Source organism: Engraulis encrasicolus, chromosome 15, assembly GCF_034702125.1.
Source record: "Engraulis encrasicolus isolate BLACKSEA-1 chromosome 15, IST_EnEncr_1.0, whole genome shotgun sequence".
NCBI lineage: Eukaryota > Metazoa > Chordata > Actinopteri > Clupeiformes > Engraulidae > Engraulis > Engraulis encrasicolus.
Window position 1 is genome coordinate 23,206,753 of NC_085871.1, and position 12,500 is coordinate 23,219,252.

The 12,500-nt window shown below is 44.0% G+C and overlaps 1 protein-coding gene across 1 annotated transcript in view; it reads left to right on the forward strand.

The window, feature by feature from the left end:
• Nucleotides 1–12,500, forward strand: part of ptpro (protein tyrosine phosphatase receptor type O) — a 139,753-nt gene that overhangs the window by 82,918 nt on the left and 44,335 nt on the right. Inside the window, exons 5-10 of the mRNA XM_063217235.1 lie at nt 3,183–3,290; nt 3,339–3,394; nt 3,467–3,908; nt 5,237–5,398; nt 7,653–7,849; nt 11,985–12,105. Coding sequence (XP_063073305.1) covers nt 3,183–3,290; nt 3,339–3,394; nt 3,467–3,908; nt 5,237–5,398; nt 7,653–7,849; nt 11,985–12,105 — 1,086 coding nt within the window. The remainder of the gene's footprint in view (nt 1–3,182; nt 3,291–3,338; nt 3,395–3,466; nt 3,909–5,236; nt 5,399–7,652; nt 7,850–11,984; nt 12,106–12,500) is intronic.

Below are 12,500 nucleotides of genomic sequence, written 5' to 3' on the forward strand. Positions count from 1 at the left end.
CTCTGTCAATATGCTAAGCTGTTATACTACAGTACTGATATACTATACAGTAATATATGGTTGTGACGTAATCTGTCGAATGCTCCATTCATTTCAACGGGGCTCCCCAACGTTCGGACGTCTGTTATTTTTCGATAACGGACGGGTTGGTCTATAACAGACCGCTGTCAATGGCAACAAGACTTTTCACTGCTAAAGCGACTTTTCAACAAGACTCTAATCAGCTGCTGTGATAGACAGCACCCGTTGTCCTGGCTACCGCTGTCAATGGCAACAAGACGTTCACTGCTAAAGCCACTGGCTTGTATACAAGTCAGTGGCTAAAGCGAATGTTTCATATCACTCCGCAGGGGGTCCGGTCTTTTGTCACTCTAATCAGCTGCTGTGATAGACAACACCTGTTGTCAAAAAAAAAAACAAAAAAAAAAAACAACAACACCTGTTGTCCTGGCTAGCCTACCTAGCTGTTGCCTAGCGGTGTTCCACAACGGCACTGTTTTGTTTTGCGCAGCAACAATCTCAACATTAAATAGGTCTAAAGAAATGTCCCCGCATGTGTGAATCATTTAAGTATATCCATGTAATAAGCGGGTTAACTTTCGTCGAGTCGGTCGCTTTGTGGAATAGCAGCACTTCAGAGAGAACAAGACCCCTCCGCTCCGCGTCGGGGTCTAAAGATTCTCTCTGTCGTGCTGCTATTCCACGGTAGCGACCTTCTCGCCGAACGTTAACCCTTACGTAATATACTGTGTTAATGGTTGAATTGGATATGGGTGGTAATATGAGATAACAGGAACTTAGCGCAATTTTACTGACACCGTCTAGGTAAAATTATATTTTACATATAGCATTTTACATTTTTATATATGTACAGTATTTATGAACATTGGATGATTGAATAGTTTCTATAGTGTTTTTGAAAAGAGCTCTTCACATACACAATCTATACTGTAATGTCTCTGTCTAGGGAGACAGACACTGCAGTAGTGGGAAAATACAAGTAACATCTCACAGTATACATGCTAGGATGGATTACGGCACGGGCCTACCGGGCCGAGGCCCAGGGGCCCAAGAGTCATGGGGGCCCTGAAGACCAAGGCTCTATATTTCCTTTTGCATATTATGTTAAAATCGTACTTTTAATAACAACTGAAAAAAAATCTCGAAAGACTTACAGTAACCCCTAACAACATTGGGTCTCTTAAATATGCCTTGAAATCCTGAATGTTTTTGTAAACTACCGACAGAAATCCATGATAGAGGGGGGCCTTTCTTGTTTCCTGGCCCAGGGGTCCATGGAGTCCCTGAGTACATACCTTCATCATATTTCAGGCTTCAGGCTCAATTAAGGGAACTCCCGTGGAGCACTCCCGTGCCATCACCTCTACCACAGTTAACGAGTTCAAGCATTACATTACATTACATACATACACAGAAGGGGTAGAGAGTCTTATTCACTCAGTATACTGTGGTGTCTATTCAATAAGCTCACATCTAACAACCCACCAACCCAACACGCGCACGCACACACGCACGCACACACGCACACACACACACACACACACACACACACACACACACACACACACACACACACACACACACACACACACACACACACACACACACACACACACACACACACACACACACACACACACACACACACACACACACACACACACACACACACCTCCACTCTCTTACATTCCTATATACCGCCAGCACCACCCCCTTCACCATTAGCTATGCTTCAGCACACTTTATGGGGACTCCATTTAGCTGCTATTACTGCACCCAGCTGCAAAATGTCAGTCTCCCTCTGCCCTCCGTAAGCGTGCGTGCGTGTGTGTGTGCGTGCGTGCGTGCGTGTATATATGGTTTTGCATGTGGGTGGATGTCTGCGGGTCAGAGAGAGAGAGAGAGAGAGAGAGAGAGAGAGAGAGAGAGAGAGAGAGAGAAGGGGGGAGGTAATAGAGAGAATCAATCTTTTCTCTCTCTCCTCATTAATTGTGTGCACCACCCACCCCCCGCGCGGTATAGTGTGCACATGTGTGTGTGTGTGTGTGTGTGTGTGTGTGTGTGTGTGTGTGTGTGTGTGTGTGTGTGTGTGTGTGTGTGTGTGTGTGTGTGTGTGTGTGTGTGTGTGTGTGTGTGTGTGTGTGCGTGCTTGTGTGCTTGTGTGTATGTGCACACGTGCGCACGTGTTTGGAATTTCTATGTCAGAGAATTTGAATGTGCGAATGCAGGTCTCTATGTGTCTGTCTAAGTGTGTATGATAAGATAAGATACGTCAAACTTAATTGCCTATAACACCTGAAACAGAAAATGCATATACATACCGTGTCCCTGAAGGACATCTCTGTCTCTTCCAGTGGATTTGCCACTAATGTCAATTTCACCCTGCTGTGGTGTTTGGAGGACGGCGGGGGGTGGGGCTGTATGTATTGATTCTGACTAGAGATCTATCCTCCCGCCTCGTTAACCCCCCACCTCTGATCGGCCATGCTAATTAAGGTGAATCCTACCCCCGTTTATATGCCTTACTTGCTCCCACACCTCACCAGGGCTGGACTGGCCATCTGGCATAGCAGGCATTTCCCGGTGGGCCCTGCACCCTCGTGGGCCCCTATTTTCAGAAATGTAAAAAGAAAAAGGGGGGTGGGGGATCTGTCATATCTGCGCCGCTAATTATGAGGGGCCCTTTTTATCCAAAAATGCCCAGGCCCCTATTTCTCCACCACTCCAATTCTGCCCTGCCCACCCCCTCCTAACATTTCGCATCCTGAGTTGGGAGTTGCACGGTAGTTGCCTAGCTGCGTTAGACCCACATGGAATCTAGATGAGGAAGGCAGTGTAATTTGACAGGGGTTGTGGTAGTGTGGCTAGGCTAGCAGGGTAGTGCAATACCAGTGCAATTTCTCTTGGAAATCCTGTGACAGTGTCGAAAATGTTACATTGTCTTCTTGATTGGTGAACGAAGGAAGATTTTGAATTAGTCCTTTGTTAACCCCCTCAGTATGGGCCGCTCAGAAAGAAAGAAAGAAAGAAATGTATAATCCACCCAGATATAAGTGAATATATGAAGCATGGTCTTGTCATTTTACTTAAGAAAAATCCTAATCTTCTTTGTTCTCCTTCTCCCTTTCTGTTTCTCCCTACTTCCCATCCTTGACATGCAGTGCCCAATCCCCCACTGAACATCTCACTGAAGGTGGTACACCTCAATAGGGAGGGCGTCCGGGAGAGTTTGGTGAGAGAGAGCCCATCGGAATTGGGTGGTGGTGGTGGTGGAGGAGGTGGTGGAGGTGGTGGAGGTCAACAGGATACATCCAGAGCTCGCGCCGCCAGAGACGTACCCCTCATGGAGGAGCAGGAGCAGGGGCAGGAGCAGGCGCCGGAGCGGGCAGAGGCTACTACAGGGAGCCAGGAGGAGGCTGTAGGGGAGGAGGAGGAGGTGGCACAGTCAGAGTTGGCCGGCAGACAGGAGGAGGCGGCGGGCTCAGATTCCGCTACCTTGACCCCCAAGCCCCCAAGTCGGAACGGCAGCGATCCCGACCGCACGACAGACGACTACGCTGATGTGAACGCTCAAGACTCAGATGCTGTGACCAGTCTGCCATCATCGTCTGAAAAGGCTGACAACAACCAATCGGCCGAGGTGGTGACGCCGTTTCATTGGCCGAGGCCCACGGGAAGTCCCTCGCTGACGGAGGACGACTTTGTGAATGCGGTGGTGCCGGAGTACGAGGACTCGAACGAGCCCGGCTCGGCCATGGACATCGCCAGGGAGACGGAAGCATTGGTTACCCCGACCCCACTGCCCCCCATCCTCCTGGAGCTAAGATGGCTGCCCCCTCGCCCCCCCACCACCTATGACGGCTTCAACATATACATCTACAGAGATGGTGAGTCTTTTAGTAAAGTACAGGACTCTCAGATTTGTTATACTGTAGGAGGGCTTCAATCCCCCCTAAAATATTACTAACCCCTCCTACAATTTTCCACAATGCTCTTGGGGCTAAGCCTCCCTATTTCTCAAAACTAATGATTATGAGACTTAACGTGGGCTTCAGCACCCAGTCACACAATACAGTCGCCATTGTCTGAAAATATTGCTCTTGGTACTTGGAAGAGAAATAGAAAAAGAAAAAAAAGGTGCTCGCACTAGCGCATTTAATTCACAGGCAAGATATGTCTTGAAGGTGTGAATTAAAATAGATATGAGATCAACTGAAGTGTTTATTTTGCGTCTTTGAACTCCCTCTTTGCAGAGTGTCTTGCCTCAAGGTTACCTTCATTTGTTGATTAATTAATATTTTGTTACGTGCAAGCGTTAGATGTAATGAAAAATGTGCCTAGTGGCTGTTTCATCAGATGAATTAGACATAAAAACAGAAGAGTGCAGTACATTTCACAGTGATAATTCAACACATAGTGAATTGATTTAACATATTTTAGAGTGCATTTAGTCCCAGAGTACTATGTCTAAGTGTTGAATTAAAATCGCTTCTTTTTCTATATGTAATCCTTCTCTCTCAATCCCTGCCTAACTTTCTTGCTTGCTCTTGCAACTACTTCTACAAAGTACTTCTTGCTGCGTTTTTTTTTTAAAACTTACAGTATGTGCGCATTAAAGGCAATATTGCAAAGGGTGCTAAAAGTATGCAAGCATATCCCCTGGGATTTGCCTCTGTGGCAATTCAAATAGAGGCAGCAGTGCATACTAGATATTGTACTGACCCAAAAAATATGATAGCTCTGTTATTAGTTCAGCGTAAAAAGTTACTGGAAGCTAACTATAATGGAGGTCTAATTTATCTTCTGTTTTCAAGAAAACGTAAGGTCATTTTTTCCAATTCCTGAACAAACCTGATGACTCTGGAGGTGAAGTGTGTTGTTCGCTCTGTTAGCAAATGAACAAAGACAAGAAAGTGTGTGGTAAACTTTTTTCTTTTAGATTTTTTTTTCCATGTTCATACAAGGTCCATATGGACGAACTATACTCTTTTATTACAATAATGCAGTATGTATAGTTCAGTGTAGTCCATCCTGTTTGCTGGGTTTTTTTCAGTAGTTGGTGGGACGTGCCCATAGTTTGAATTGCTACTGGGTGATTTGGGTTGGACATGTTAGTACATTCAGTAGAGTAAGTGCTACATGCTAAATGCTAGATGCGACGTAGAGGCAACATGCTAAATAAACGTGACGGAATATTCATGTTCTGTCAAGACAGGGAACTCCACAGAAACTGCTATGGTGGACGAGAACACTCACGAGTTCTTCACGGAGCTGACGGAACCCGGAACATACCATGTGCGGGTCACCACCCTTAGCTCCACTGGCGACTGTGAAGCCAGAGAGAGCACGGCAGACACGGGATTCACCTTCTACCTCAGTATGTTCTCAATCTTTCTATCTTTCTGTTCCAAGAGGTTCCTGGAGGTTTTTTTTCTGGCTTTCTTTCTTTTGATATCCAGAATGTCTGTTACTGACTGGAGTCTCTTCTGTCTCTGTCTCTGTCTCTGTCTCTGTCTCTGTCTCTGTCTCTCTCTCTCTCTCTCTCTCTCTCTCTCTCTCTCTCTCTCTCTCTCTCTCTCTCTCTCTCTCTCTCTCTCTCTCTTTCTCTCTCTCTCTCTCTCTCCCCCCCCCCTCTCTCCACCAGTTACCATCTGATTCAGTTATGTCTGTACTGTTGCTAACAGAATAACAACTACGCTTTCGAGAAATGCACCCCTGTACTGTTCTGGTGTCAGTCACAGGAGTGAGCCTTAAGCCTTAAGCTTAGTCCACAGTGAAATTGCATTTGGAGTTGGGGGGGGTTTCTGCTGAATAATGTATCTGGGTTCTGGAATCAGCGAAGCCGACAAGGGGTCAGCTGTCCTGGGCCCAGGGGATGGGCGGCCCATAATTGGGTCCTTAATACATTTAATGTATTGGGTGAGGGGCCCTTTCAGATGATTTTGTCCTGGGCCCAGCCAAAACTGTCAGTGGCCCTCTCTGGAATGGCTCTGTGTGTGCATCGGGAGCCAAGGTAATGGGTATGCTTACGGAGGATTTGCCCTGCAATCCTTACCGCCTCATTGAAATGCCTCTTTGCATTTCTACAGTGGACTGCCTTTCCATAGCCTTAGGTGGGCGGGATGTAATACTGGTCTATTTTATATTCTATAGGGACAATACAGGATTTTTGCTGTTACCTTGAACTCTTTAGTCTGCATTCAGTGTTTACAGGAAAAGCTTATTTGATCATGCCCCCCTCCCCTGTTATGAAAAGGACCTATGGAGCTAAGCAAGTCACAAAAAATCGTCCCGAAGGCCAAACTTGAACAAAGCTTTCCAACTGCTTTTGTGCCTAGTGTAGAGTTTTGGTTTAGATATATGTATTTTAATTCCTGCCAGGGGACTGCCAATGTAAATTAGCCTGAGGCTAACTTTGTAGTACAATAAATGAAATTTGTACATATATTTGAATTTAAAACTGCGGGCTACGTGGTCCCTAATAAAGGAAATACATGTATAGTATTCCAAGACAGAAATACCAGTACTTTTTATCCACATGCAAGACACAGTGGCTTCTTTTTTTGTCTCCAACCTGCAGGCCAATCAAAGAAGAACGAGTGCTTGACTCTTGATTGTAACTAACTCCACCATCTCTATGCCTATGGTTGTCTTTGGCCTTAAAATGTTGTGAAACACTTATTTAACCTGATAAGGCACAGCGTTATACATTTACTGTTACCAGAATGGCAATGACCAAGTCATAATGTATTACTCAAGGCTCTGTGCACTGTCATAGTGGTGTAGTACTATGCTAGATAAGTTTTAACTCATTTAAGCCTGAAGCACCTTCAAAAAACACCTGGTAAATGCTTTTTTGGGAAAAGGTGCCATAAAAATATAGCCAATAAAAATACCAAAATATAGGAATCAGCCCCGATACCTGCTCATTATACTAATACTCATATTCTTCAAACACTTGCCGATATCAGGCACCTATACTGCTATTACATGAAACAACACAACATCTCGTCACATTCTGTTGCCTTGAAAGCAGCATGGGACAAAAACGCCGCCTCATGTATTTGCTTACATTTAAATCTACATGGACATGGACAATAAAACAAAAATCACAGGTGGAAAAAACAAGCCTATGCATTTAGTATTTTCATTGTATGTTGGGGGCAAAAGTATTGGTATCGGTACTCAGTGTCGGCAAGTACAGAAATGAATGTACTCGTACTCGTATCGTACTCTTACTGTGCCTAGATGTCTTTGTTTACTATCTAAAAATGCCTTGTTACCCTTTTTTATTATTTTAATTTTTTTATTTAATGTTGTCAGTGTTGCAACTGTACACTGCGCCTTACCCTGTTCTTGCTTACATTTTTTCCTTGGAAGTCGTTTTGGTCAAAGGCGTCTGCTAGATGTAATGTAATGTATCGGTTTTCAATAAAAGTGGTATTGTGCATCGCTACCTGAAGGTCCCAGTGGTGAGTGGCTGCAGCAGCCTACGGAGCGGCCCCACTCTGTTAAGACATGGCGTTATACATTTGCTGTTACCAGAATGGCAATGACCAAGTCATAATGTATGGTAGATACGTTTTTTGAGTAACTTGAGTAACTAACTGAGGCACCTTCAAAAACCCTAGGTCCCAGTGGTGAGTGGCTGCAGCAGCCTACGGAGCGTCCCCACTCGGTGCACGTGCGTCTGCTGACCTCCACCACGGCGGCGGTGAGCTGGGCCCCCGCCACCCAGAGCCACAACGGCAGCCTGGTGTCCGTGCTGTCCATGACCTGCCTCAAGCCCAGCCTCAGCCAGCGCATGGAGACCACCTTCTGCTCAGAGGTATGGAGGAGATGGCTACTGGTAGCATACCACAGTATGTATTCAACCGGATCACACTGCACTCTCGATTAAAAGGTGCTAAACATAAACAAAAACTGTGTAAAATTGAAAGAAAAATGTCTGCACACTTAAATCGTCTTTGTGTTCTTATTAATAAGCCAAGCTTCCTCAGGGCTCAGTTCTAAGTAGACCGAAAGCTTGGCTTATTAAAAAGAAAACGAAGAGGATTTAAGTGTGCAGACCTTTTTCTTTCTATTTTACACAGTATACTGCAATATAACATATAACAATATAACAATATAAAATTAAATATTATACAGCAATATAATGTTCTGTATATTTCAGCATTCTGTATTTTGCATTCTCTATATTTCCTGTGCAGTTTGTATCTGCTAGTGATTGGTTATAAAGCGTCTACCAAATGCAATGTAATGCAATGTAATAATCAGGGCACTAAATTAAAGGGGTATTCCACTGGGGGAGACATGAATATGTATTGAAAGTGGGTCATATATGTAGTAGAATAGTAGCATAAATTTCTAATTTGGTGCCTTCTTGGCCGAGAAAAGGCAGAAAATGACTTTTTAGTGCTTGTGGATTTGTGACAACAATCCCCATAATGCATTGCAATGCTCAAGTTCCACAGGCCACACCCAGGCAGCTCTGCCAGTGACTTACTGGAGCCTCAATGCCAGTGATTTCAAAAGCACTGGCACACTGATCTGTGATAGGTCTGGTAACGCATTAGGTCTAACCCCCTATGGGCGGAGTTGAAAGGGTGGGAAAAAGGCTTGTAGTCTCAACAGAAATCCACCTCTCTTACACTTCTTCCTACAATGATGCGAAATTATGATTTTTACATCATTGTAGGAGGAAGTGTTAAAAGGTGAATACGGATTTCTCCTGTCTAAGGGGGAATTGAGAGAGTGTTGCACGACCATGGATGACTGGGTGTCAAGCAATGGAAAGCCTAATGCAAATGGGTGGAGTGCCCCTTTAACTTTTTTCATCACCAGCCAAAATGGCGAGTAGATGCTTAGCTCACGAGCCAAACACACACTCCCTAATGGGTCAAAATCGCTAGTAAGTTTGTCTTTTCTGCCAGCAAAACTGAATTTTGAATGTAATGTAGCTGTACTGGGGTATATGGCATGGATGTCAAACTCATTTCAGTTCAGGGGCCACATACAGCCTATTTGATTTCAAGTGGATCAGACCAGTAAGTAACCTAATTGCAGTAAAAATTGCAAGTTTATGCTTCATATTAGAGTTGCATTGATAGCCAATCCTCTCATTGTGGATGACATGCGTTAATCGCGCTGCCAGACGCAAAATGCTAAAAAACTCAGCAGGCAAGAGATATCAGTGAAGAATCAGTCGTAGTCTGATGTGACCGATCTACTTGCGGAGTGATCTCTGAAGCGACAAAACTCGTTGCCATTGGCAGCAGTCATTATTAGCGGGCGTTGTCGAAATATAGTTAACCACCGAATGTCAGGGCCGCCCATTGAATGTGAATGGACGCTCTCGCAACATTCCAGAGGGCCGTATAATAATGTATTATAAAAACTGAGTCATATTCAAGCCACATTTCTGGTGTGTGATAAGTAAACGTTAGTATATTTGGCTACATGTGAAATAAAAATAATTGATGTGCAATTTAACACAAAATGTGTGATATTTACTGTAACTGAATAATGCCCATCTTGTGTCACATTCCACACATTATGTGTTAAAACCATCTTACATAACAAAATGCATGTGTCATAAAAATGACACGTTCCCTCATAGAGTGTACTGTAGTTCCAGTGTACTGGAGCTGACCTTGCCTCTCACTACTTCTATTATGGAGTGTTTGCCAGCCAGACCAAGCGTCACCTACAGTATGAAAAGGTGAAAGCCAGGCAATACGTCTACAGTAAGCTCTTGGAAGCAAAAGCCAGGCAATGCATCAGTGTCAAAAGAAAACAAACACACCTGCCCATTTCCAAAGCAGCATTTCCAAGCATTTTTTTTAACTTCCTTTCAAGCATTTTTTAACTTCATCTTTTTTTTTACTTAACCCTTACTCATTGATTGTATATAAGAGCTATATACTCTCACTGCCCTTACTGTACATTTGGAATAGTTCCCTGAAAAAAAATGTAATAATATTTATGTTGATGTGTGAAATATGGACAAACAATTTGGTTATCAATCTAGGAATAGCAATTAACTTATTGAAATTAAATGAAAAAGAAAACTAAATATGCTGCAGAGTGAAAACATCATCATAATGTAGGCCACAGGTACGCATTTAGTGTTCTTTCGAAGTGTATAAGTGAATCATATTCAAGAGAACTATACTGCTTATAGCTATTATAGCTTTTCTCCATGTAATGGCAAATTAGTGTTAAATATGTTCATTTGCATTTTTGATATACAGTAACGTAGCATTTAAGCTTGTTTGGTACCTACATGAGTGCAAATGAACCCATGCTCATTTGGGCCTAAATTACAGTAAATGAGCTCATATAGTACTCTACTGCGAACATATGGAAAGAGTATAATCTAATCTAGAGTTCTCTTGTCTATTCAGCAACAGTGATGCAATGGTTTACTAGCACAGAATGTGGCCCGCACTCCGCAGTGCAGATGGTGGGCACTGAAAATGAACTCATACACACAGATACGCAGACTTACACACACATGCATACGCACACACAAAAACATGCGCACGCATGCACGCACGCACGCAACGCACACAAACACACACACACACCCCTACACACAGACACACACACACACACACACACAGGCACAGACACACACACGCACGCACGCACGCACGCACGCACGCACAGGCGGAATCTGAGATGTTCGCATTCTCTCGTGTGTGTAGTGCGCAGCGCTATGCGGCATGCTTGCCACGGTTCACTAGCGGAGCATGTAGACCACAAACTGTCAGGGAGAGCACCATGAACAACAACAACAAAACGCTAACTGCGCAACGCAGATATCCTCACAAACAGCTAACACAAACTCATTAAACTTGTTGTGGTAGCGTTAAAGGTACACTGTGTGAGATTTTTAGTTGTTTATTTCCAAAATGCATGCTACCCATTCACTAATACCTTTTTCATGAATACTTACCACCACCATCAAATTCTAAGTATTCATCTGGAAAAATTGCATTTGAATTAATTGTCTTTGGGGGCATTAGCCCATTTACATGTATTTATAGGAAGGGGGGCATTGACAGGCTTATGATGAGGTCAAGGGGTCGTGGGGAGAATTAGGATGAGGTCCAGGGGGTATTTGCTCAAAAAAGGTTGAGAGCCACTGGTTTAGAGCATCGAGGGCTGTATCCTTCTCAACGCCCCCCCTAGAGCTCTCCAACGCCCCCCCGGGGGGGCTGTACAGCCCCCGTTGAGAAACACTACTTTAGAGCATCGAGGGCAGACGGGAGCTGAGCACCAAAGGGTTGTTAAAGACATGGGGGGGGGAGTGGACCAAATCCAGACGTAGTGTTAAAAACATGGGAGTAGTGGAGGGGTGCTGTGTGCGCTAAGCACCCGTCTATAAATGGACTTGCATGCCTATGGGATCCACGTTCGAGTATGGCGGTGGTGATTTCCCAGCTTTACCCCACCTCTCTCCCCCCATAATTTCCTGTCCACCTTTTTGACTGCTGTGTCATAATGATGGCAAAAGCAACCTAAAAATGTACAGAGAAAGCAAAAGCCCACCTCAGAAACTCCCATTGTCATTGTGACACAGCACTCCACAACACACATTGCTCACTGCGCGCACGTACACACACACACGCATGCACGCACGCACGTACACACACACACACACACACTCGCACACACATGAAGGGGTACATTATACTTTATGCTTATACTTTTAATCTTTAGTCACTAACACACTAAAACAAAAACAAAGTATTAAAAAATCCTCATGCAAAATAAAATACATGAAGTACAATGGTGGTGATAGTGCTGAATGAGAATGTTAATGTGTTTCCGGACCGATTTTGATCGTCTCTCTTTCTGTATTGTATTGCTGCAGGAAGAAAAGTCCGGAAAAATATATTTTTGAAAGAAGTTTTTTTTTTTTTTAAAGGACCTTTTGTATGCTTTTCTTCCTGCAGGAGAACATCACCAGTGACATCATCACCAACCTGACTCCAGGAGCACAGTACAGGGTGGTGGTGTACCACACCAACGGGCCCCTCATCAGCCCTCCCTCTGAGCCAGTCATCATTGACATCGGTGAGTCATCCCTCAGCACTGATTGGCCGAAAACATGTCATACCTCACCCATCATATTTCTGATTGATCTTAATTGCCTGGAGCTGGAGTCATACAGTAGTCAGTAACAGAAAGGCATTATGCAAAAAAATATAATAGAAAGTAGCCTCATGCACTGCTTGGTTACTTTTTAACATTCAATGCCTTATGTTCTTGTTGCACTGGGCTTTGTCAAGGAAAATGTTTTCTGGCACTGACCTGGGTTGTAATAATATCAACTGCTGGGGTGCATTTCTCGAAACCATAGTTGCTAACTACATTAGCTACTTTGTTGTTTGCAATGCAATTTCCCATTGGCAACTACCGAAGATGCTAGTTGGCTAACAACTAAGCTTTCCAGAAATGCGCCCCTGGGT